Raw genomic sequence first — 22383 nt, 5'->3', positions numbered from 1 at the left:
AATTAGCCTAACTGGAGGCCGAGGGGTATGTTTAAGGTAAAGTATTCCTGCCTTTCATTTTTGGTTTTATTTTGCCTGATGCCCCCTGCTGTAAAAATAAATACTAGAAGCTATTTTAATAATTTAACCATAAAACTATTTGAGCTATTGCTTGATGGATTTTATGTTCCAATGATGTCTATACTTATTTGATATTGCATGCTGTTTTAAAGAGTTGTAATAGGAATATGTTTTGCCATTGCATAGAAACATTACCTTTATTAAGATTTTTTTAATTTCCCATTTCTGTGCACTTCATTTTGCTTTGTTATTGTAGTTGTATATTAATTCAAAAAATTGATCATTTCCAATGTGCTTTGGTAAAGTATTAGACAATGGAGTAGCTTTCCAAAAGAAGCAATTCCAAAATCAATTTCATCAGATGATAATTTCATTAAATCTCATTGCAATGGTGTCACTTATATATTTTGATGTATACTAATGCAATTTTTTTATTTTATAGATACATGAGTACATTATTTGTACTCCATAGCATTAAATTATCTACCACAGCCATCCCTTATATTTTACAATCAAAGAATTGGCATTGAGATATATTTTGGCAATTTACAATTTTTAAAATTACCCAATAATTTCTTCACTCCATCATGTTTTATACCTGTATTACATTGCATCCATTTTTTATCCATGGGAAACATAATCAAATAACACAAAGCACAAAAGCATATCATCAAATAAGGGTTATCTGTATTTGAATTTCATTCCTGCTCTTGGTTTATTTATACTTTGTAAAAACTAATTTTTTTAAAATATTCATTGGACTGAAAATTTTGACTCAAAAATATCTGGGTTTGAAATAATCACGCTTAAACAAATTTATCCCAAGTCCATATAGTTTTTTTCTATTTAAGTACTGACAAGCCCAGCAAATTGAGCTAGAAAGTTAGCAAGTAATTTTTTAAACAATGCTTAGAACTTATTATCCCCCATGATTGCATTTTAAAAACCATATTTTATTGAGTTGTCTTTGCGAAAAATATCCTTCCTGACATGCCCTATGAAATCAGCTCGACTGATATTTTTGGAGCAGATTTTGTAACCCCATGTACTTCCAGTTTTCTTTTCCCAACCACATGTAATCTTGCTCCACAGTGTCTTTTTCATCTGCCACTCCTGCTTCTATTGAATTGACACGGGTGAATCATTATGCTTTCTGAGCTGTAGTGAGACTCTTTCATTATCAATCACGGAAAAAAACACTGAAAGAGCTTTTTTGAGTTAGCGGTACATTTAGCTGTCATATTTCCTTTGAGTATTCTCCCAGTTAATATGCACTTGATCAACTCAATGTTATTACTTTCTCTTCTGGTAATAAAATAACATTTTCTGACATCCATGAATTATTATTACCATAAGTATATAAGGAATTCAATTACTTCTTAAATTTATGAATGAGGCCCTCAAACACAATTATGTAGGTTATGCATACTATCAACAGTTGAAGCAAACAAAAATAAATGATTGATTGAAAAATAGAAAAAACCAAGGGTTGACTGTGACTTTGAAATAAATTGTACCTAGTACATCATTTAATGCATTTGGTCATTCAGTCTATTGAAGCAAGCTACAGAACAGTTACTGAAGTTAGGTGTTCTATTTCTGAGATTTAAATTATGTTTTGAATGAAAAATAAAATACAGTCTAATTAAAAATTAAGATTTGCCTTGCGTGAAATGTGAAAGTGGAGAAGTCAACTACATTTGAATAATTACTGTACACATGCTCCAGCTTTTAAGTCATAATTTCATGGCCCCTATGGAAACAATATCATTTGGAAAAATTTTCAAACAGGAAACATTCCTTGGCTCTGGAGGGTTCGGCCCTTCTCTGGGAAGACCTGGAAGTCCAGGGCCAAAAGGAGATTCTGGAATTCCTGGAATGCCTGGATCTAAAGGAGAAAGGGGTGTTCCTGGGAGCAAAGGTGATCGTGGAGATTCCGGTCTGAAAGGAGGCAAAGGCGATAGGGTATGTGTCTCACTCTTGTTTTTCTCTCTAATGGTAAAACTCACATTTCTCATTTAAACAACCAAAACTATTTTCTTTTCTTAAATATTCAGCAAATAAATTGTTCACCACATCCTCTCCATCTTATTTATTCTCAATTTTATAGAATAACTTGTTTTAGAGTTCAAGGTAAATACATATTAAAATAAATCAGTGTAATCAGGGATACTTTTGGCTGTCCTACATAATGAATATATCTTAGAAATGTGCATTAGGTTTAGTATGTTCTGCAAACCATCATGGTCAATGAGGCTATGGTAGCCAATTGACTCCCCAGAATAAAGGGGTCTCACCACTGCCAAGTGCCAGTGGCCTCCTCCTTGGAATGCAAATGAGTGGTTGGGAGAGGGTGCCCTTGGAACTTCCTCAAAATAGTGGAGGAATATCTTCAGGAGATCAATAGTAGTTAAATTCATAACCCAACAGAATACCCCTGTATTGAAAGACCCTAAGGGCATTCATGGTAAGATGCAATGATATTGCCTTCTTTTGCTAAAGGCTACAGGGGTCAAATTATTTCCCACCTGACTTCTCCAAGGGAAGCAGTGAGAGTAGTATCAACTCAAGCGTGGATGGACACATAATGGGTCATGGAATGGAATAACAATGCAACAATTTCAGAGGGTAAAAATCATTTGACTTGACTGGGATTCGAACCCAGATCCCTCGTGGACTGTGGTGTACGGTGCAGGACTACGAATGCCTGTGACAATGTATGCACGGTATTTCGTCACAAAATCTTGTTCCTTTAAAGCCTCCGAAATTTTAGAGTGTAAGAGGACGCCCTAATAGCTTAACTGGCTAAAGCACTCGGCCAGGCATCTAGGGATCTGGGTTCGAATCCCTGTTAAGGCAAATGATTTTTACACTCTGAAATTGTTGCATTGTAATGCGATATAGCGGATGACTTCGTTAAAAGTTACTGTCACGGAATCTCCTGCAGTTTCTTGGAATGGGCCATGGAATGCTAAGAGTGCTACAAGAAGGAACATCTTAAGGGTGAAATGGAAACAAATTAAATGGGCATGATGTTGAGTGAGTGAATTGGGATGGGGGTGATAGGGGAAGTAAGAATTGTAAATATGGCCATATTTTACTTAGGTGTGAAGGAAGGAAAGAGTGGTGAATGAATAGCTCTAAGAAATGTCATAGGAAGACAAGTAAGGAATGTAATGCACATAGATGATAGGATAATGGATTTAACGGTGGAAAGGTAACCAAATGAACTAGTCATGGATGAGTTTACATGCCAGGGAAGACCTGGAAGTTGGCACTAGTGAGTGGAAATTTAAGGAGAAACACATTCAAAGGATGTATGAAAATATATAACATCTTCTTGAAGGAGAAGAGGACTGTTGGGAAACTAACTATTTGAGGTGACTGGAATGCTGTTTTGGGAGAGGGGGAAGAAGGGAGGATGGTAGGAAAATATTGACTTGGTGAAAGGGGTGAAAAGAAGTTTAGGCTGGTCAACTTTTGTCTTGAGATCGAAAAGTATGTAAAAGCTTGTATATGTGGTTATAAAGGGTAATGTTCATTATTATTATTGATAATTTCCTGGTTAATGTAGCCTTTGGTTGGGCTCAGCTAATACAAGGGTACAATGTTACCTTTAATTGCCTCTCCTAACAGAACAGAACCTGACATCTGGCAGGTTTCAGTAATCTCTTTTTTATTGCCTTCCAATTTATTTCAACTTAACTAAGCAATCACAAATAAGAGTGAGCTAGCAGAATTGGTGGGATTTTGATAATTTTAATTATAAATGAAACTGAAAAAGTTGTCAGATCATAAATTTAATAATACTTTACTATTTACTTTCAGGGCCATCAAGGTTTACAAGGAGCTCAGGGTTTCAAAGGAGAGCCAGGTTCTCCTGGTATTGATGGATTACCTGGAATTCCTGGAGATAATGGGCGGCCAGGCACGAAGGGAGAAAAAGGTAAGATTCCTGGACCTCTATAGTATTGAATAGATGTGTAGTGCACCAGGCAAATGTTTAGGATACTTAATAAAATAAATTAATTGAGTAGGAAAAAAGTATTAATGAAGATCAGATTGTATCAAAGGAAAGAATTCAATAGAATCCTCCATTATCGTTCATAACATACATATAATCATGCAACATGTACGTATTCTATTATCATTGCCTGAGTTCTTTGGATAGTGCATTTTCAGAAGGCAGAGGTCATATGGGACATGTGGTAATTGTGGCAATTAGTCACCTATTTTTATATGAGGAAATGAATATTTCAACAGTAACTTGTCATTCTTCCTGCAATTGTGAGCCAAAATATGGACCTGTGAGATTAATTTCTGCATTTTAGGAGTCATTAGATGTACATATTAAATAAAATATTGGTACAGATTCATTTTGGTGGAGTATCCTTTATTATTACTAACCCCTTCTACTTCAATTTATTTTCTGAATATCGCGCCCCAAACCCCTTATTTATTTTTCTGTGGTTCTTTTAAAATGGTATTGTAGGTAATGAAATGATATTTTGTAGTTGGTAATCGACACAGAATAGTGAAATAAAAAGTGATTATTATTTCAAATTGTTAAGTATATAGTTAAATGATTTTTTTTCATCCAGAGATTTTTCTTTTTAACTACAACTGTAATAATAAATTAAAAGTTAACAAAAAAGAAAATTACATATATGCTATTGAAAAATCTATGTACAAAGTAAAAACTTGGGAAATATTTATGTTTAAAGTAAGACAACATTATTATACAATAGATTGGAATACATAATATAATATACATATATATAATTAATAATCAGAGAAAGTATGATATTTCTTAAAACACTGGCAAAAGTCTGGGAAGGTACCTGGCAGTGCTTGCACTGCCAAATTGTCCCACTTCTGACGTTATTTTTGAAGCATGCATGTAATCTTTTTGTTTGATGTTGTTTCTTAGCTGCTGATGAGATATGTTCAGGAAAATGAGCCTAATTTTTAGCTTGCAATCGCACTGGTATGTTACCATGTGAAGGTCGTCCACGAACATTGTACTTTGGCAGAGTGACCTTTGCCAATAATGCCTCGGCAACATCCAAACGGAAACTAGTTATACTTTTCTTCTGTTTTTGTTTACTTTCAAGTATAAAGTGTAAGAATTAAACAGTGCATTATCAAAGATATAAAAGAACATTTTTTATCTCCTTTCATGAACTTTCTCATCAATGGGAAGTATGCCAGCCACTGGTCTTGTTTGTCCACTCCTCCTATTCCTCGATTATAATCAATCACGCTTGCTGGTTTTGAAACAATTTCTTCGCTCCTTCTCATCTTTTCAATGCTCTCATCGTCACTTTCACACACACAATTTATAACTCTTTTATACATTGAAGGGTAGTTTTCACCACACTATATATCTAAAAAAACATGGACAAAAACTGAAATGACACCCTGTGACACACTCCGTCTAACCGCATGAATGATCGCATTCAAACTAAGGTTATCGTGAAGGAACTGTGGTGGCACTACAAGAATTGCTGAGAAGATGACTCATCGTGTAATAGGAACACCCTTCTCGAGAAGGCGAACACTGTACAAACTGTAGTAGAAACTTGATAGTCAAAACTTGCTACTCTGTTGGAGAAACTTGATACTTTTTTGTGGACACCCAATAAGAAAATGAAAGAAAATAATACTACAGAAGGATGGCTAAACTAACAGTTTGTCAAAGATTCCAATATGTAGCTTAGTTTCACCAATAATGTAGCCAAAAGTATACTGATGAAAAACTATTTTAAATTTTTGTGTTACATTGGCATTTGTCCTTCGAATTCGTAATATGTATTGAAGAGAACTCAATTTATTCATTTCTACATTTCATGGCACTCTACCCCCTAGACTACCGCGACCTACAAAGATAGTCAATGAAAATTATCCCACGTGCATTCCAACAAACCAATGCCATGACCTTGCCTGCAGATGAAACAATCTTCCTCCTCTTTGGAGGTGGTTCTCCCTTTTGAATCCATTGTTTTGATTGTTCTTTTGTCTTGAGTGTGAAGTAATGGACCCATGTTTCATCCATGGTTATAAAACGGCGCAAAAATTCTGCTTTGTTGCGGTAAAACTTTGCAAAACACTCAATTGAAACATCTTCACAGCATCTTTTTGCTCGAGTGTGAGCAAACGTGGCATCCATCTTGCACAAAGCTTTCTCACATTAAAATTTTCAGTTAATATGCGATGTACTGCACTTTTTGAAATGCCAACTATGTCTGCTAGCTCACACACTTTCAGTTGACTGTTGCTCACACACTTCAGTTGATCCATTATCACTTTGTGGATTTTCTTTGTTGATATTACTTGGGCTGACGCCTCTCAAATAAAAGTATTGTATTACAGAACAATGACAAATTTTCTCCATTTTTGTAAATTCACTGACAGCATTCAGTATTGATGGCTGCCAAACTAATACTAAACAATGTGGCTTCTTGAAACTTCAAAGATATGCTCAATAGATTGCTTACTTTCTAATACAGTGATATTTTTCAAACAACTATCGCCATCTCTAGGTCAGGCCAGGCACTTATGGGACCCCCCTCGTATGTTGCAGGAAATAAATATTAGTATTTCATTGCTCCAGCTTATTTGTTCTTTTTGTTGAAATTTTCTGTAAAAATCATGATAGGGCTGCATTAAATTATAAAGTCATACCAGTGATTGCTTTACATGCATCATTGAATGCTTAGAATTTAGAGGAGTATTAAAGTAGTGATATATTAAAAATTGCAATCAGATGTCTACGTAGACTATGCTTAGAAAAATACATTTTTTATTGAGGTAGAGTAAGGTAAGAATCAGTAATTTTACTAGAGCAGGTGGATAAAATTTTTTATCTGTATAACTTAGTTGTAGCAGGTTAATTAGTTAGGCTGTTGTGAGTTTGCATTAGAATGGATGAAAAAAGTAATCTTTTTACAGTGTGTATAGATATCTGAAGTTTGCTATCTACCCTTTGGAATTCATTTAGTTACTAGGGATGGCATGGAAATGTTTATTTTTGCTATATACCTCTTCCTGCTGAAAACAAATTTAGAGCTTTTTCAAGGAATTGTAATAATGTGCAATACATAATAGTACAAAGCATATTGTGATATGATAATTGATGACATTGGCCTTTCATAAACGTTTATGCATTGGCACCATCAGTAGAATATAGTGCCATTTTTAATGATGAAAAAACACAATTCCATTCCATTGCAATACAAGCTGCAATCATGAAACATACATATCCTATCATATTGACATGAATCCCACAATCACATGTATGTGAAAACATCATAGGAATTTGTCAAATAATGATTTGATGAAAGACTTTTAAAGATTTATTTCATATAACCACTACATCTCATTGATCAGCTCTTTGATCAATGTCTTTCTTTAAGATGAGCATATAAAGAACTGCAGGTTATTTTTGACAGTAATGGAATACAGGATTATTTTTGTAGGTGAATTCAGTACTTAAATATTTACAGAGGATTTAAATTTGGGAGGAGTGATTCCTTATTTTTAGATTATGACCGCTGATGGAATAACCATGGTGTACTTACAATGAAATAGTTTTTGATCTTTCTATGATTACCATCAAAAACTTTTAGCAGCACAGCTAATGCCATGGTTGGATTCAAATGTTGTAAAAAAATTAATTTGAATGTTTATATATAATATTGCCTATTATCTACTTATGAAAGTAACTTGTTGGTACCATTAATAGTATTTTGTAGGAATGCATCTTTCAGTAAATGCAATTGTCCTGGTAGATATTTCAAGTAACACACTCAACCAATTTATTTATTGTAATATTTATCAAATATGGAATATAAGATCAGTTTCATAATTGAAATAATCATTGCACAATTTTGAATTGGTTGATGTAACACACAGAGGTAGTAATGAAAGATTTCATTGGCTCACAAAGTACTTCCCACAAGAACTTCTCCTTAGACCTCTCTCAGTCCAGACTTTTCTCCCTTCTGGTCGGCAGATAGAGTTTTCTCTCTCAGTTTAAGACTTGTACCAGGAAAATTCTAGGAAAATAAACATTTTCTCTTTTCTCTCGCAGAGAAAAGTTACAGACTTGAGCCTTTGTTTTGATTAATGTTTGAGTAGAATAGTCATAAATGAAAGGATGAGTCTTTAGGTGTGAAGTAAAATAATGTGCATCATCCAATTACACATTTTCCACAACTTTATATACTTTTTGTTTTGTCCCAGCCAAAACCCTAAATAAATACTGTTACTATGCACTTGATATTATACCTCCTGTAAATGAAGAATACAAGGTATTTTTCACTGTTCCCAGAACCGTGAAAAAATTCTTCTCTTAATTTTGTCATTTAATGAACATGAACTTCAACAAAGTTGAGCCAGAAACCATCGAATGCCTCCTGTAATGTTCTTTTTTATTTATCCAGTGCTGAGGCAAATTAGACCTTTCAAGAGTTTTTTTGATGGTAGAATTTGAGTCTCTGTGTCATGCAGCATGAAACTATACGTATAGCATGCCCCATTCTTTGCTAACAAATATTATGCAGAGCAAATTTTCATAAGAGTTCAAAGTTCATATTTTGTTAAACAGTGTCTGAAAGTGCCCAATGAAATTTTCAGACAATTTTTATTTTCAAGGCCATCTGTAATTAGAAATTGGTTGAAGTAAATTTGGATGCTATTTTTCCTTATCATTGGAGTAATTAGCAATAACCAGGTTGTTAATATCAATTAGTTGATGAAAAATGATATTTAAAAAATTCTTGCTATTTGTTATTCTGCATTTCTGGCACTAATCCTAGAAGGAACTAAAGAATATTTTCCTTCCTATGACTAAGTAAAAAATGAAAACTTCCTCTGAATAAATGTGTTAGATACGAAAAATCATTGCAACACTCCATTCTCATACAAATAATTATAACAATGATGCTTAATTTATTGAGCATCACTTGTGTGCTTCATATTTCACAAGTTCTGGACCACTTTTGTCATACTGTCTGGTTTGCACCACATTCACACTTCGCAGAAAAAATACTAAGAACTCCCCAACTTTTCCTCAAAATTCAAAATTTATTACTCAATAATACTCATGCAAATAACATTAACTGCTTCAGTGAGTTCTATTTCATTTAACTCGTGATAACATTTCTTTCCTGTCAATAAACTCGTCATGTTAACTTTCCGGTTAGAAACATATGTTCTTAAGTTTAATTTTTTCCTAAGAATTTATTACCAAAATTTGATATCAATTCTTTTGATTGAATGCAATTGAATTCTAATCCAAAATCCTTGCATCAGTGTGGAGTTCATGTAAATTGCCTTTCTGCCATTCTGCTGCATTGGCTATTGTCAGTAAATTACCTTGTCATAGATATATAATGAATTGCAATAATAAAACTACGTATAATTAAACTTATGTGCATTCATGCAAAATCAATAAAAGGAATTACATCATTTTTCTCATTGCCATTAACATTTTGTGATTAAGCTTGTAATTTTGGCTACCTTCTTCTCATTGTCAGTGATAGAGAATGTTTAGATGCTGGTGTAGTGATATTTTTGTGTACATTTTGCATTTGCTTAGCCTATTAAATAGTCTCCAAGCCACCCTAATAATCAGATCTAATTTCCCTTGATCAGGAGAACCAGGTAACCTTGGAAAACCTGGTCCACCTGGTCCACCAGGAATATCCATATATGGTCCAGATGAGCCCATGGAATACCTTGGGGATGGTTCCAGGACAAGTAAGTTTGACAGTATGCCTATGCATTAAACTTGTTTCTTTTCCTCCCATGTCACATATTATACCTCTTATTGGAAAAACCCACTTGGACTCTGTGTAAATATTATAGAGTAAACGTTGCCATTTTATTCAACAAAGTGCTTAGTTAATTAAACATGATATAACATTCAAGTAAAATACATATTCTGGTTAAATATTTGATATGTAATGGGAAAATAATTAAATTAAATTAAATCTAAATAAACATGCAATATTAACATTAAGACAGCTCATGAATAGCTTGCATCACTTAAATTGACCATTGTCATTTGAATGAATATTTGCGCAGGTCGAATGGCTGGATTGAAGGGTGACAAAGGAGATCCAGGCATAAAAGGTGATCTAGGTCCTTATGGCCCCAAAGGAGAGAAAGGAGACAGAGGTGAGAGGGGGCAATCAGGAATGCCTGGTGTTAATGGAATACAGGTGAGTTGATGGACCGCTATAGAATTCACTCCACGTGACGACTTTTTCCTTGAATTCATACTCCTTGTGCCATTCCCTTTTGGCATGGACACATTTTAAGCTAAACAATTTTAAGTCACAAATTAAAAGTCTTTTTTTTACCAATTTTCCACAGTTTCTACAAATTTCCAACACCTCTGTCACATTTATACACTCTTTCAATCGTACCATTTTGTTACTGAGAATTTCAATTTATGTTTTCATAATTTATGTGTTGCCAATTAAGGGGAGGCCACAGCACCTTTGCCTCACCCTTTGTCTTAATATGTGCAAGGTAGTCGTTAGCACTGGGTCTTTGATTAAAATCACCAAATTGAGAAGAGGATATGCATGCTGCAGACATTTTGAAGGAAAAAGCTTTAAGCATCATGTATAAACACTTGTAATTTCAAATATGCAGTAATTATCATAGGTTAGTGATGTAAACATTTTAATGTGAGTTCCATTTCTAGTGAAGGAAAATATGTGTACTTGACTGGGGAAAATAGATGCTCTAGCTTCCATTAACCCTTGCAAAAGGTTATGAGAAAGGTTTCATATTCATTTCAATTAATTTGACTGAAATATTCCCGGGGCTCATTTAGAAAAATAATAATGGGTCTACGTTTGAACATGGTTCTGCAATAAATTTTAAAATTTGAATTTATTTTTTTTTAATTGAAAATGTTATTTATGAAAGTTGCATTTAATATTTAAGGGCCCAACAGGAGAGAAGGGTGAACCTGGAGTTCCAGGTTCATCTGGAATACCTGGTGCTGCTGGAGTGAGAGGAGAGAAGGGAGAAAGAGGACCTCCTGGAGTAGTTACAACCATTACTTCAGGGCAGCACACAGATGTGATAGCAGTTAAGGTAACCATAAATTCTGCCTATGCTCCATATATACACCCTATACTCCTATATATGCTCTATATAGGTACACCTACACGCACACAAAGTAACTATTTGCATTATCGGAAAATGCATTTTCCGGTATTTACAAAGTTTTTATCATATCCCATATAATTTTCTATTTTTCCAACATGTATGGAAACCCATATTTTCATGATTTCATTTTCAGTTTTCTCAAAATTTGTGCCCGAGTGTTCTGGATTAAAAAAATTTAACATTTTTAATGCAGTTACATAAGCATTTATGAAAGACTTTTTGGGCTTCATTCCATTAAAAATTAACCCATTAAAAAAGAGAGCAGTAATGGGAGAGATGTTAGCGAATAATTTGAATATGGCATGAATACGGAGTGCCACTAATGGCAGAAATGTGAACTACTTGAACTCAGCTCAAAATAATAATGATACCAATAGACAGTATGCAGAAGTAAATAATGTGATATTTTAATTTGTTGTTAAAGGCTATTTTGTGTCATGCTATCTATGGGATATGCTGCGAACAGTGTGTGATGTCATGATCTATCAAATGCGTACTCTAAGCTGTTGGACTGCTGTTAATAATAATAATTAGATATAATTGACTTTATTCCCCATACTCAGTGGAAAAACTACACCACACCATGACCACTGTGATTAATAAATATCGATTCTCATCCCATGAAAAGAAAAAACAGCAATATTTGAGAACTGTAGACAATCATTTGATTTGTTTAATTTTCTCCTAGCACATAGTCTAATCGGTAAGGTACATTCACAAATGTTGGGAGAAGGGGGTAAACTCACATGTAGTTTGTATTTAGGAAGGTTGACAGATAACACCATAGCAATAATATTATTGATGGAAAAGAATTTCAGAATATCACAATGTGGTCAGGTTACATTTGCTTCCTTTGTTGATTTTGAGAATGCATTCAACTAAATAGTGTGGTGTTCAGATATGGAGTGATATCAAACAATGACATGACTTATTCGGAAACAGTTTTTATTCCTTGCTCCTCTTCTCAACAGGGAGAAAAGGGAGACAGAGGTAAGAGGGGCAGAAGGGGAAAACAAGGTACGGCAGGCCCCATTGGTCCACCAGGAAAGCCTGGCAGCATTGGTGAGACAGGACATCCAGGTTGGATGGTATGTTGTGCAGTATCTTTCTTATCTAGTTTTTGCTTGAATAATGAGAAATTTAATTTGCTAATTGACTCAAACATTTGCTATATGAAACTGTTCTTGCATTTATTTGGTGCATGCGATGAATATAAAGACTTTTGTTTGTTTTTTGTGTGAACATCTTATCAGCTGTGTATAATAAGTTACACAGTTCGATTTGCATTTTCAAATTCTTTTCAACCAATGGATGAAATGACAATGCATGGTGTGATGACAAGTTATGTGATGCTAATTATATGTGACAAAACAAATCATAGAGTTACCTATAAATGAAGATCTGACTCCCCAGGGTGTATTAAACAGAAATATTGTTCATCGCTTAGAAATCACTTAAAGAATAATATGTTTATTGATCCACAATGAGACAGATGACAGTATGCAAATGGAAATACCATTCAATATATTCAACTTGAAAATCTTGGGGATAACTGAGGTGGTTTCTTATTGCCCTCCTAAATAGCGTTTAGAACAGACACCATCACTCAATGACTTCTGACCCCAGTGAGGTCAAATGCCTTTGCAGCCACCTCACTGAGGAACGAACATTGCATGGACTATCTTTCGCTTGGCTCCTAACCTTCCACCTATCTGGTGGCCCTACCAGAAGCAATCATCATTGCTCCAGCCAACACAGCTATTTCATCCAACACAGTCTAGGGTTCATTGGAATGCACAAGCCCTTCTACCACGTCAAGGTTGTAGTCCATGAGAAGGTGCTAAGTATGGTTGGGAGAAATCATGAGGAGACAGGAAAAATGGATACAAAGCAAATTTATTTATAGTGAGATGTTGAAGACTGTGATAGAGGGAAAATGTTAGGAAAGCAAAGAAGGAGCAGAAATAGGGTAGGGATGTTTGACGAAATGTAGGTAGGAAGGAAGTATATGGAGATGAAGAGGGGCCTGTTGTAGAGTAGGCTGTATTTTGTTAGGAGAGACAAGATTTTACTTTGTAGTTGTGTCCATCTAAAGCCAACCTTAATTGGTAGATTGCCTATAAAATAGTACTCAACTTAAGCTGGGATGGTACTGTAGTAAAATAAAGATAGCAAAGCTTGTGCCTCACTGCCAAACTGTTATTTATTCTTTTTTGCTGATGTTATAAATTCTATGAGATATGGTGATTATAGATTTTTGATGCTGTTCTGTTAGGCTGTTTAGGTAAGTGATGACAATTATTTGATTTGAAATGTCATTTGAAATCATAGCCACAAAAAGGAACAATTTCACCATCCAGTATTTTGAGAAGAGTGATGAATTTTTTTAAAAAATATTTTTCCCATGATGTTAAGTAGCATGCAAAAATTAATGTTTAAATTAGTTTGAAATTTGTTTTTATGAATATGGTTGAGCTGGAGAAAAGAGTTCAAATGTGTCATCAAATAGAATTACAGGTATGCTGTTTTGTAATTCATTTTTTGATTATTTTAATCAATTTTGTATTCACTGTAATGTTAAAAATTTAATGAAAGAAAATTTAAAATTTAGAAAAATTAAAAAAGTTAACAAATGGCACATTAACCAAATTTTTTCACAGTTTAAAAACTTTATACAAATTGCATTGATTAATTAAATTGTTTTTGGTGAACAATTATGTCCATTGTGCTACATTTATTTTAATTTTTTCTCTGTGCTTTCAATCCAGTCAAATAAGGTGAGATATATGAGTCGTCATTTTCAGTAGCTATTATAATGGTGTTTGATATGGCATGGATATGAGTGGAGCCAAGTGTCATTACAATTTCTTGATCGATGAAAGAAGCTTTTTATTATGTATGAGTTAAAAGTTATTCATAATAATTCTATTTCATAGAGTAGCAGTCATTATAAAACAATAAGTAAAACAATAATATCAAAATAGAAACAGCAAATATGATCATACATAAGGTTACAAACTGGATGTGGTACATTGCAAAGAAAATGGCACTTCTTGAAATTTTAAAGTTTAGATAGAATTTACTGATTTTCCCAAATCAATTAATAATGTTAGTCGTTTCCTATTATTAACTCAATTTGAAGCTTTTGGGTTAATTGGGAATAGGGTCTTGGTGCAAAAGTTATGTTTTATAGAAAAATTATGGTTAAAATTTATATGTTTAATAGAACTCTTATAGTTAAAATATAAGGATCTAGTTCCCTCAAGGGTGGGTACTAGAGCCTATCATTTTCCTAATCTATATGTATTAATCATTTATGTTATTATCTTTAGCCAATAAAACTCTGGCTTTGAGGCAATGATTCCATTCTTCTTTAATCATTACATGATATTTACTCAACTGGACTATCTTGCTATACTAATAATGCATGCAATATGTTTCCTTTCCACATAAAAGATATATATATATATATATATATATATATATATATATATATATATATATATATATATATATATATATATATATAATATATATATGGGCTGACACAATATAACACAAATAGAAAACAATAGCAACATTTAAAAGAACATTCACACGGTAAATTGTTCGAGCTTTCGGCCCTCTCGGAGGCCTTCTTCATAAAGGCCTCTGGGAGGGAAGGAAGAAGGCCTCTGAGAGGGCCGAAAGCTCGAACAATTTACAGTGTCAGTGTTCTTTTAAATGTTGCTATTCTGCTATTCTTTTCTATTTGTTAAATATATATATGTGTGTATATATATATATATATATATATATATATATATATATATATATATATATATATATATATATATATATATATATATATATATATATATATATATATATATATATATATATATAACAAATAAAGCAAAAGAACCATGGTGGAAGACACAGTGCGAGGATATGGAAAGTCTGCAGAGGAAGGGTGAAGGGTGAAATCGGTGCGCTGTACAGCAAAGTTAAATCGTTATCGGGAAGTAAGAAAGAGAGAGCTATGCTAACAGTTAGAGATAAGGCGGGTAAGGTAATAGTTGACACAGGAAAGATCCAAGAAAGATGGAAGGAGTATATAGAAGAACTGTATAGTAAAGAGCTTAGACCAACAAAGTTAGACATTTAAAAAGAATATGACGTAGAGGAAGAGAGCTTAGGTCCAGGCATACTAGACGATGAGATAGAAAGGGCATTAAGGGAGATGAAACTAAATAAGTCCATGGGGGTGGATAACATTCCCGTGGAACTTTTAAAATGCTTAGGAAAATGTGGGAGGAAGAGGCTATATGGGCTGATTCGCAGTATTTATGAAGAAGGAATCTAACCGGAAGACTTTGTGAGATCAGTTTTAGTTCCTATTCCGAAAAAGGTAAAGGCTACATCTTGTGAGGACTACATGACAATAAGGTTGATATCCCACGCAGCTAAAGTTATTCTCAGGATCATAAACAAAAGGATAGAGAGTAGGGCAAATGATTACTTAGGGGATGATCAGTTTGGGTTTAGGAAGGGGAGAGGTACGCGTGATGCCATTGCAGTAATGAGATTATTAATCGAGAGGAATATAGAACAAAACCAGGAGGTATTTGCCTGTTTCGTAGATTTCGAAAAAGCGTTTGATAGAGTGAATTGGGAAAAACTAATGAGTATATTGCAGAAAATAGGAATAGATTGGAGGGAAAGGAGGCTAATCTGCAACCTGTACATGTCTCAGACTGCTCAGGTGCGGGTGGGAAACAGGGAGTCCGGATAGGCAGTGTTAGGAAGGGGTGTAAGGCAGGGTTGCCCATTATCACCGTTGCTGTTCAACCTGTATGCAGAGGAAATGATCAAAGAGGCATGAGAAGAACTGTAGGTAGGAATGAAAGTGGGTGGGGAATCCATAAAATCAGTTTGGTTTGCTGATGGTCAAGCTTTAGTTTGTCAGTCAGCCAAGGTTTGCAAGCATTGCTTAGTGAATTGGAAATTCAGTGCGACAGGTATGGAATGAGAATCAATATTGATAAAACAAAGGTTATGCGATTTTATAGAAAGGAAAAGGCTAAGCTAAATATTAAAATAGGAGGGCAAAAACTAGAGCAGGTAGAGCAGTTTACGTATCTCGGTAGTGTTTTGGACCAACACGGTCAAAGTAGTAGGGACGTAAGGAGAAGAATTGCGCTAGGCAAAGAGGCTTTCACAAGGAGGAGGGAGTTGATGAGAGGGACGTTGAGTAAGGATGTTAAGAAAAGACTCGTAAAAACTTTGATATGGAGCGTAGCTATGTACGGTGCGAAAAAGTGGTCATTGAAGCAGGAGGATAGACGTAGAATGGAGGCTTTTGAAATGTGGGTGTGGAGAAGAATGGAGAAGGTGAAATGGACAGAGAAGAAAACAAATGAGGAAGTACTTGGTATGGTGGGGGAAGAGAGGGGTTTGTTGGGAGAAATCCTATGGAGGCAGGAAAAGTGGTTGAAGGGGGTATGACCGGCAGTGGGATGTTGAAGACTGTAATAGAGGGGAGAATGTTAGGCAAACGAGGAAAGGGAAGGAACAGGATAGGGATGTTGGACGGGATGAAGGGAGGAAGAAAGTTCTCAGAGATGAAGAGGGACCTGATATAGGGTAGGATGCTGGATTTTGTGTTTTGTTAGGAGTAATAAAATGTTTGTTTGGTAGTTGTGTCCATCCAAAAACCTACCTTAACCGGTAGATCACCTTAAAAAAATATATATATACATATATATGCATAAATATAAATATGTGTGTGTGTGTGTCTGTGTGTGTGTGTGTGTGTGGTTTGAGCCCCTGTCAAGGATACTGTTTTATGCTGTTGATCTGCTCAATTCCACCTTCCCCTTATTTAACTGCACCAAAAAATTACAAATAATGTCTGAGCTCAAGTTTGGAAAAATGCGTGATCACTAGAGATCCTCAGATGCCAGTAGAATGAGTGCTGAACACAAACTGCAGTAGCAGACACGTAATCAATTCCTGGAATTCTACTCTCCCTGCTACTCTTTATGAGCAAAGTGGCTCATTAAGCGAGTCATTTATGAGCACAATATTGTTGCTAATCATAAAATTTAGTCTCTTTGAAAGGTGCTCATTAAGCAATGTTTCACTGTTTAGTCAAATGTAATGGGCTGGCTCATTGCTGAAATCATTACCTGTTTTAAATAATTATAACTGGGGAAACATATCACAGTTTACCTTAAATCTCATTGATTCTAATTCAACTATTGAAAGGCCCACTGAATTTTAGTTTCCAGAGCAGGTAGAATTCTTGGCTTTTCCCATCAAAATGTAACCACTTCAATGGCATTTTGATTTATATTACTAAGTTATATGCTATACATTCTATATAGTTAGGTCAATTTTTGAATGTTGTTCTATAATTTGGATTCCTTATCTTTTGAAATATATTTAAATTCTTGAGAGAATTCATAATGAATTTTAAGACTAATCAATTTTTAGCTTAATGTTGATAAAGAAAAAGGCTAACATGATGGCTCGTTGAAAAAAGTGAAATTAAATCCCATCTCTAAGTGAAGAAAAAAAATTGGTAAACTGTCCATACATTCCATGTCGAGATTCCATATTTAATATTTTGATTTATTATTTGTGATACGGTTTTGAATGTATTTTTTTGCACTCAAGTTTAAACATTTATTCCATATTACTGTATGTATTAAGCATAGGCAATGCATGCTACAATAATCTAAAAAAATGTTCAATTAAGAAATTGTATGCACATTCCCCTTACTCCGCACTGTTGTGCAGGGGCAGCCAGGGAGGCCAGGTCCCCCAGGGGCTCCAGGGATCGGGATGCCTGGCCTTAAAGGAGATAAGGGAGATCCTGGTGATGGTTACGGCCCTTACTCCTCAGGGGTAAGTACACTTTTTCTGAATGTGTGCTCATTGTTAGGTAGCACACCATGACAATGTATTTGCCCAACATTTTAATTTCCTTTGTATTAAGTATTAAAGCTATTATGGACGAGACTGGAATATTTAGCACTTTAATATTAATACATAAAAATACTTGGTTTCTTTTCTGGCTGATCCAAGTATTTTTTGTAAATTCTAACCGAAAGAAATGAGGGTTCATGTTATTCGCCCTGATCCTATGGGCCAGGAAGTACAGTAACTCATTTGAACTAAAACTCCCCTAGGCCCCTTAAGGAGCCAAAAAGATATTCTTCATAAGATGGAGCTCTTTGTTAGGTGGAGAGTTCGCAGAGTTGCAAGGGTCACACATTGATGTGTGATTACGGTGTGATCATTATTTCCATGTTACAGGGTCTTTAATCATCACTTAGTTCCTTCATTATAAATGTCATGAAAGTCATGTGTCATATTTAAGCTTTACTTTCAAATTAATCATCATGATGCCCCTCAATCATGATGAAAACATGATTTAAATAAATTTTTATTTACCTCTGCATAATTTGGTGCCCTAGATTTTTTTCAATTTTAATGATTGTTGGGCACATATATTTTCATGCTTTCCTTTCAAGAAATTTAAGGATTAAAATATGACTCTACTTTATTTATGTACTATTTGCTTCACATTTACATCTAAATTATGAAGCTAATTTTTTCGTAAGATATAGTTTCGTAAGGTAAGAGCATAATGGCTTATGCTTTTGAAGTTTTCATCTGCTTGCTAATCCAAGGGAAATTAATCATATATTGTGATTAAATACTCAATAACTGGATACTTCTTGAGTAGTATTAAGTGGTAACACAGACATTGCAAGAGCCAAAAGATTATATTTAAGATTTTTGCTTGCTTTGCTACATCTTAAGAGCAAGGGCCTAGCAATATTGACACACAGTTTCCTGTTTTATTATCAAAGAACCAAAATTTTGGGCCACAACAAAGGTTGGATGGGTGAACTCCATGCTCTGTTACCATGGTGCATGTGGCAGACAGATTAAATATGGGTTGGCTCAATAGACCAAGAGGTCACAGTGTCAGAGGCTCCAGTTGAAGCTCTTCCCTTCAGATATATGGGGTATCTTTGAAATGAAATCTATGCCATAGGATGGTGAAAAGTGTTGGAAAAATGAATTACCACCTTACTTTGTAGATGAAAGGAGACAAGGGAGATACAGGAGTGCGTGGCCCACCGGGTGTCTCTGGACCTCGAGGGCCTGTTGGACCAATGGGACCACCCGGGCCTCCAGGCCCAGGCTCCAATGAACCAGGGCGAGGCCCAATATATCTCCCTATCCCGGGACCTCCAGGACCTCCAGGCGAACCCGTAAGTTGTAAAAAAATTATTTGAAGTCCATAATTCTAATCATTCTATTAAATGATACCAATGACTGAATTTTTTCAATGCATATTAACAAAGCTTTGATGTAAATAATAAACCTTTCAAATGTAAAAAATTTAAATACAGGAAATACCATTTTGTGCTAGGGTGCAAAGGGTGCTAGAATAAAACTATGAGGGTAGTTTGAAAGGTCCTCATAAAAATTAAAACATCATTTTTCACTCTAAACCATTTTTATTTCACATTTCATGCAGTTTGTCAATCCCCGCAATATAATGCATGTTCCTTCCGTAAAATAGGCATTTGTTCCCCTTGTTTTGACTTTTTGTTTCCTTTGGAGCAAAATCCTCCTTCCCCCAGCCATTTCTTCATACCAGTGTTCAGTGTTACTCAAGCTTGCACATTTGTCCATTTCTCTTTTATTATAACTTTGTATAAGCAATTTTAAAAATATTTCATTTTTTTTGCATCTTATCATGCGCAGTTGCAATACTCTATTTGTTCTTTTCCCTTTCTCTATGAGCTGCAGGGACCTCAGACATTAAAATATTAAACAGCAAAAAAATTAAATAAAAATAATTGTAATGTCAAAATGTCCTCAGCAGCTGTGGTAACTTTTCGACAGCCAAGAAGGGGAGACGTTCTGGCATTAGATTTACGCGCCAAAATTTCTGTGTTGAAAGGATTGCTCAATGTAATCCAAAATTAAACTTAATGGAGATGTAGCATGTAATTTCAGGGGGCAAAGTACTTTTATTATAGGTGGCTAGGTAACAACAATTTATTGGGAAATTTTGGATTATCTAATTTTGGTTAAATGGTCGTCCATTGATCCATGTCTGAAGTAGGCTCCTGTTCTTTTCCTAGGGCCCCCCAGGTGCCCCTGGTATCTCAATTGTTGGAGAAAAGGGAGAAATGGGACTTCCTGGTCCATCAAGCTTTTCAAGAGGCTCCATTGGAGAATATATCTATGGAGATGCTTCTGGATTTGGGAGACCTGGTAAGAGAAGAAATATTTCATTTCAATGTATTAATTTCACTTCCTTAGCTACGGAAGGTTTTTGAGCAGAGAAACTGAGGCTTGAATTTGCAGCCTTATAGAATCATATCATACACCATGGTAATGTTTTTTTAACATAAAAAGAGCGCAGAACATTTTAATCTTGAAGCTCACTGCATTTACAGAAAAACCTTATCTGCCCTTCTTTCTTGTAAACTAAAACCCTCCATGTGTCTTTGGCCTCTTCAACTGTTAACGCCAATCTCATTCTCCCTTATGATTGATCATTATAAATAATCATTTGGAATAATTTCTTGGCTTGCTGCAAGATTACTGTCTTCATGATGGCATGCAACTTTGTATGTGCTGCTCCACTGAGGCAAGAATTTAAGGAATGTACTGCTATATATTGCTGTGCTGTGCTGTGCTATATAGAAATACTGCTATTGATTGATGTGTCTCATTCTCTGCTCAATACAGCCTCTTATCTTCTGTTATTTAATCAACAACAAGTGCTATCTTGAAATTTGATCTTGTGACTCTACTCAGTGCCGTTTTTCAACACTGTGTTTATTCTAATTCACGCTGCTATCATGATGTAAGGAACAAGAGGAAGTATGGAGGAGCTCAGAGCTCTAAAAGAGCTGAATCAACTGAAAGAATTGAAAGGTGGATTTACTTCCAGCATAAGTGAGCATCAAAATTAGAAATAATTTAGAGTTTTCTCTTACATTTGTAGTTTGGTGATACTTATAAAGTGCTACTTGAAGTTGCATTTGGTAACTTGTAGAGTTGGTCCTATATTTAATGCTTAGAGTGTTCACATCTCTTCTTATCACTACCCTTGGAGAATTTTACTTTTAAATTACAGGTTATGTCTCTTTTTTTATTCAGTGGATTGAGAAGAATCTGGAGTGGTGGGGCATTGGTGCTGCTTGTCTAACCCAATTACATCAGTAGTCTGACAGTGCTTGGTGTCATTACATTTACCTAATTGCTGTGCTGAACTATTTCAATGTTTTTATTGATATAACTCAATATGGTGATAAATGTCGCCAAAGTTACTGTCACCGTTGATTTTATAATTTAATGTAGCACAATAAAACAATCTAGCAGTTTGAATCACCCCTGTATCCAAAACCCTCGAATGTAGTAATCTGTCTGGATAGTTTGAAAACCAACTTCAACTTTGCAGTTTAATGCAGTGCAATGTTACATGCAATGCTTTACCAAATTACAAAATACTTATTAGTGGAATAAAAAGTAAAACGTGATTTTTAATTTGTAATGAGAAGTGGCTAAGAAAACAGCTTGTTCCATGTATATTTGATTTGATAGACTTAATTGCTATTGTCATCAACAAATATTCTCTTGATAAACATACCTAAAGCAACATTGAAAAGTAAAAACGTTTTCTGTTGCATGTTGATTAGATGGTATATTTGGCAATTACTTTTAACCAAATATTACTACACTACCAACATTTTATCTTTGTGCATATTTTTTATAATGTGAATCTTCCTAGCTAGGCAAAGCAGGCTGAAATAAAGTTCCATTTTTTCATTTACTGGTTTCTTGACTTTGATGACAGTATTCTTGATGTGAAAGCTATTTACAGACTTGGATAATTGTCAGAGAGATAAACCAACTGAGGCTTTATTTTCAGGTCACTGGTAGAAATGAGCAAAGTGTCAAAGCCTTTCATTGGCTCATATTCTGGCATTACCATTTTCACCTTGGTGATGAATGTTTTTTAGGAAATTTTTTCCAGAAAAGTCCAGTCACTCAGTTTATTCTTTCGTGATCACCTGCACACCTACAGCATCTTGCAGTAGCCAGACAATATAA

General features: G+C 34.7%; 1 protein-coding gene across 7 annotated transcripts in view; it reads left to right on the top strand.

The window, feature by feature from the left end:
* LOC139696143 (collagen alpha-1(XVIII) chain-like) overlaps window positions 1–22383 on the top strand; it is a 333407-nt gene that overhangs the window by 299100 nt on the left and 11924 nt on the right. For 6 of the 7 annotated variants that reach the window (XM_071594749.1, XM_071594747.1, XM_071594744.1 and 3 more), the window contains 10 exons: window positions 1852–2025; window positions 3889–4006; window positions 9718–9822; window positions 10150–10286; window positions 11023–11175; window positions 12222–12338; window positions 18034–18141; window positions 19347–19520; window positions 20403–20535; window positions 21139–21225. In XM_071594749.1, the coding sequence (XP_071450850.1) occupies window positions 1852–2025; window positions 3889–4006; window positions 9718–9822; window positions 10150–10286; window positions 11023–11175; window positions 12222–12338; window positions 18034–18141; window positions 19347–19520; window positions 20403–20535; window positions 21139–21225 (1306 nt within the window). The remainder of the gene's footprint in view (window positions 1–1851; window positions 2026–3888; window positions 4007–9717; window positions 9823–10149; window positions 10287–11022; window positions 11176–12221; window positions 12339–18033; window positions 18142–19346; window positions 19521–20402; window positions 20536–21138; window positions 21226–22383) is intronic. The other variant, XM_071594748.1, reaches the window with a different exon arrangement.

Source organism: Hetaerina americana, unplaced genomic scaffold (genome assembly GCF_022747635.1).
Source record: "Hetaerina americana unplaced genomic scaffold, ioHetAmer1.1.p SCAF_7, whole genome shotgun sequence".
Taxonomy (NCBI): domain Eukaryota; kingdom Metazoa; phylum Arthropoda; class Insecta; order Odonata; family Calopterygidae; genus Hetaerina; species Hetaerina americana.
The sequence above is the reverse complement of the archived record's forward strand: the minus strand, read 5'-3'. Positions and strand labels throughout refer to the sequence as shown.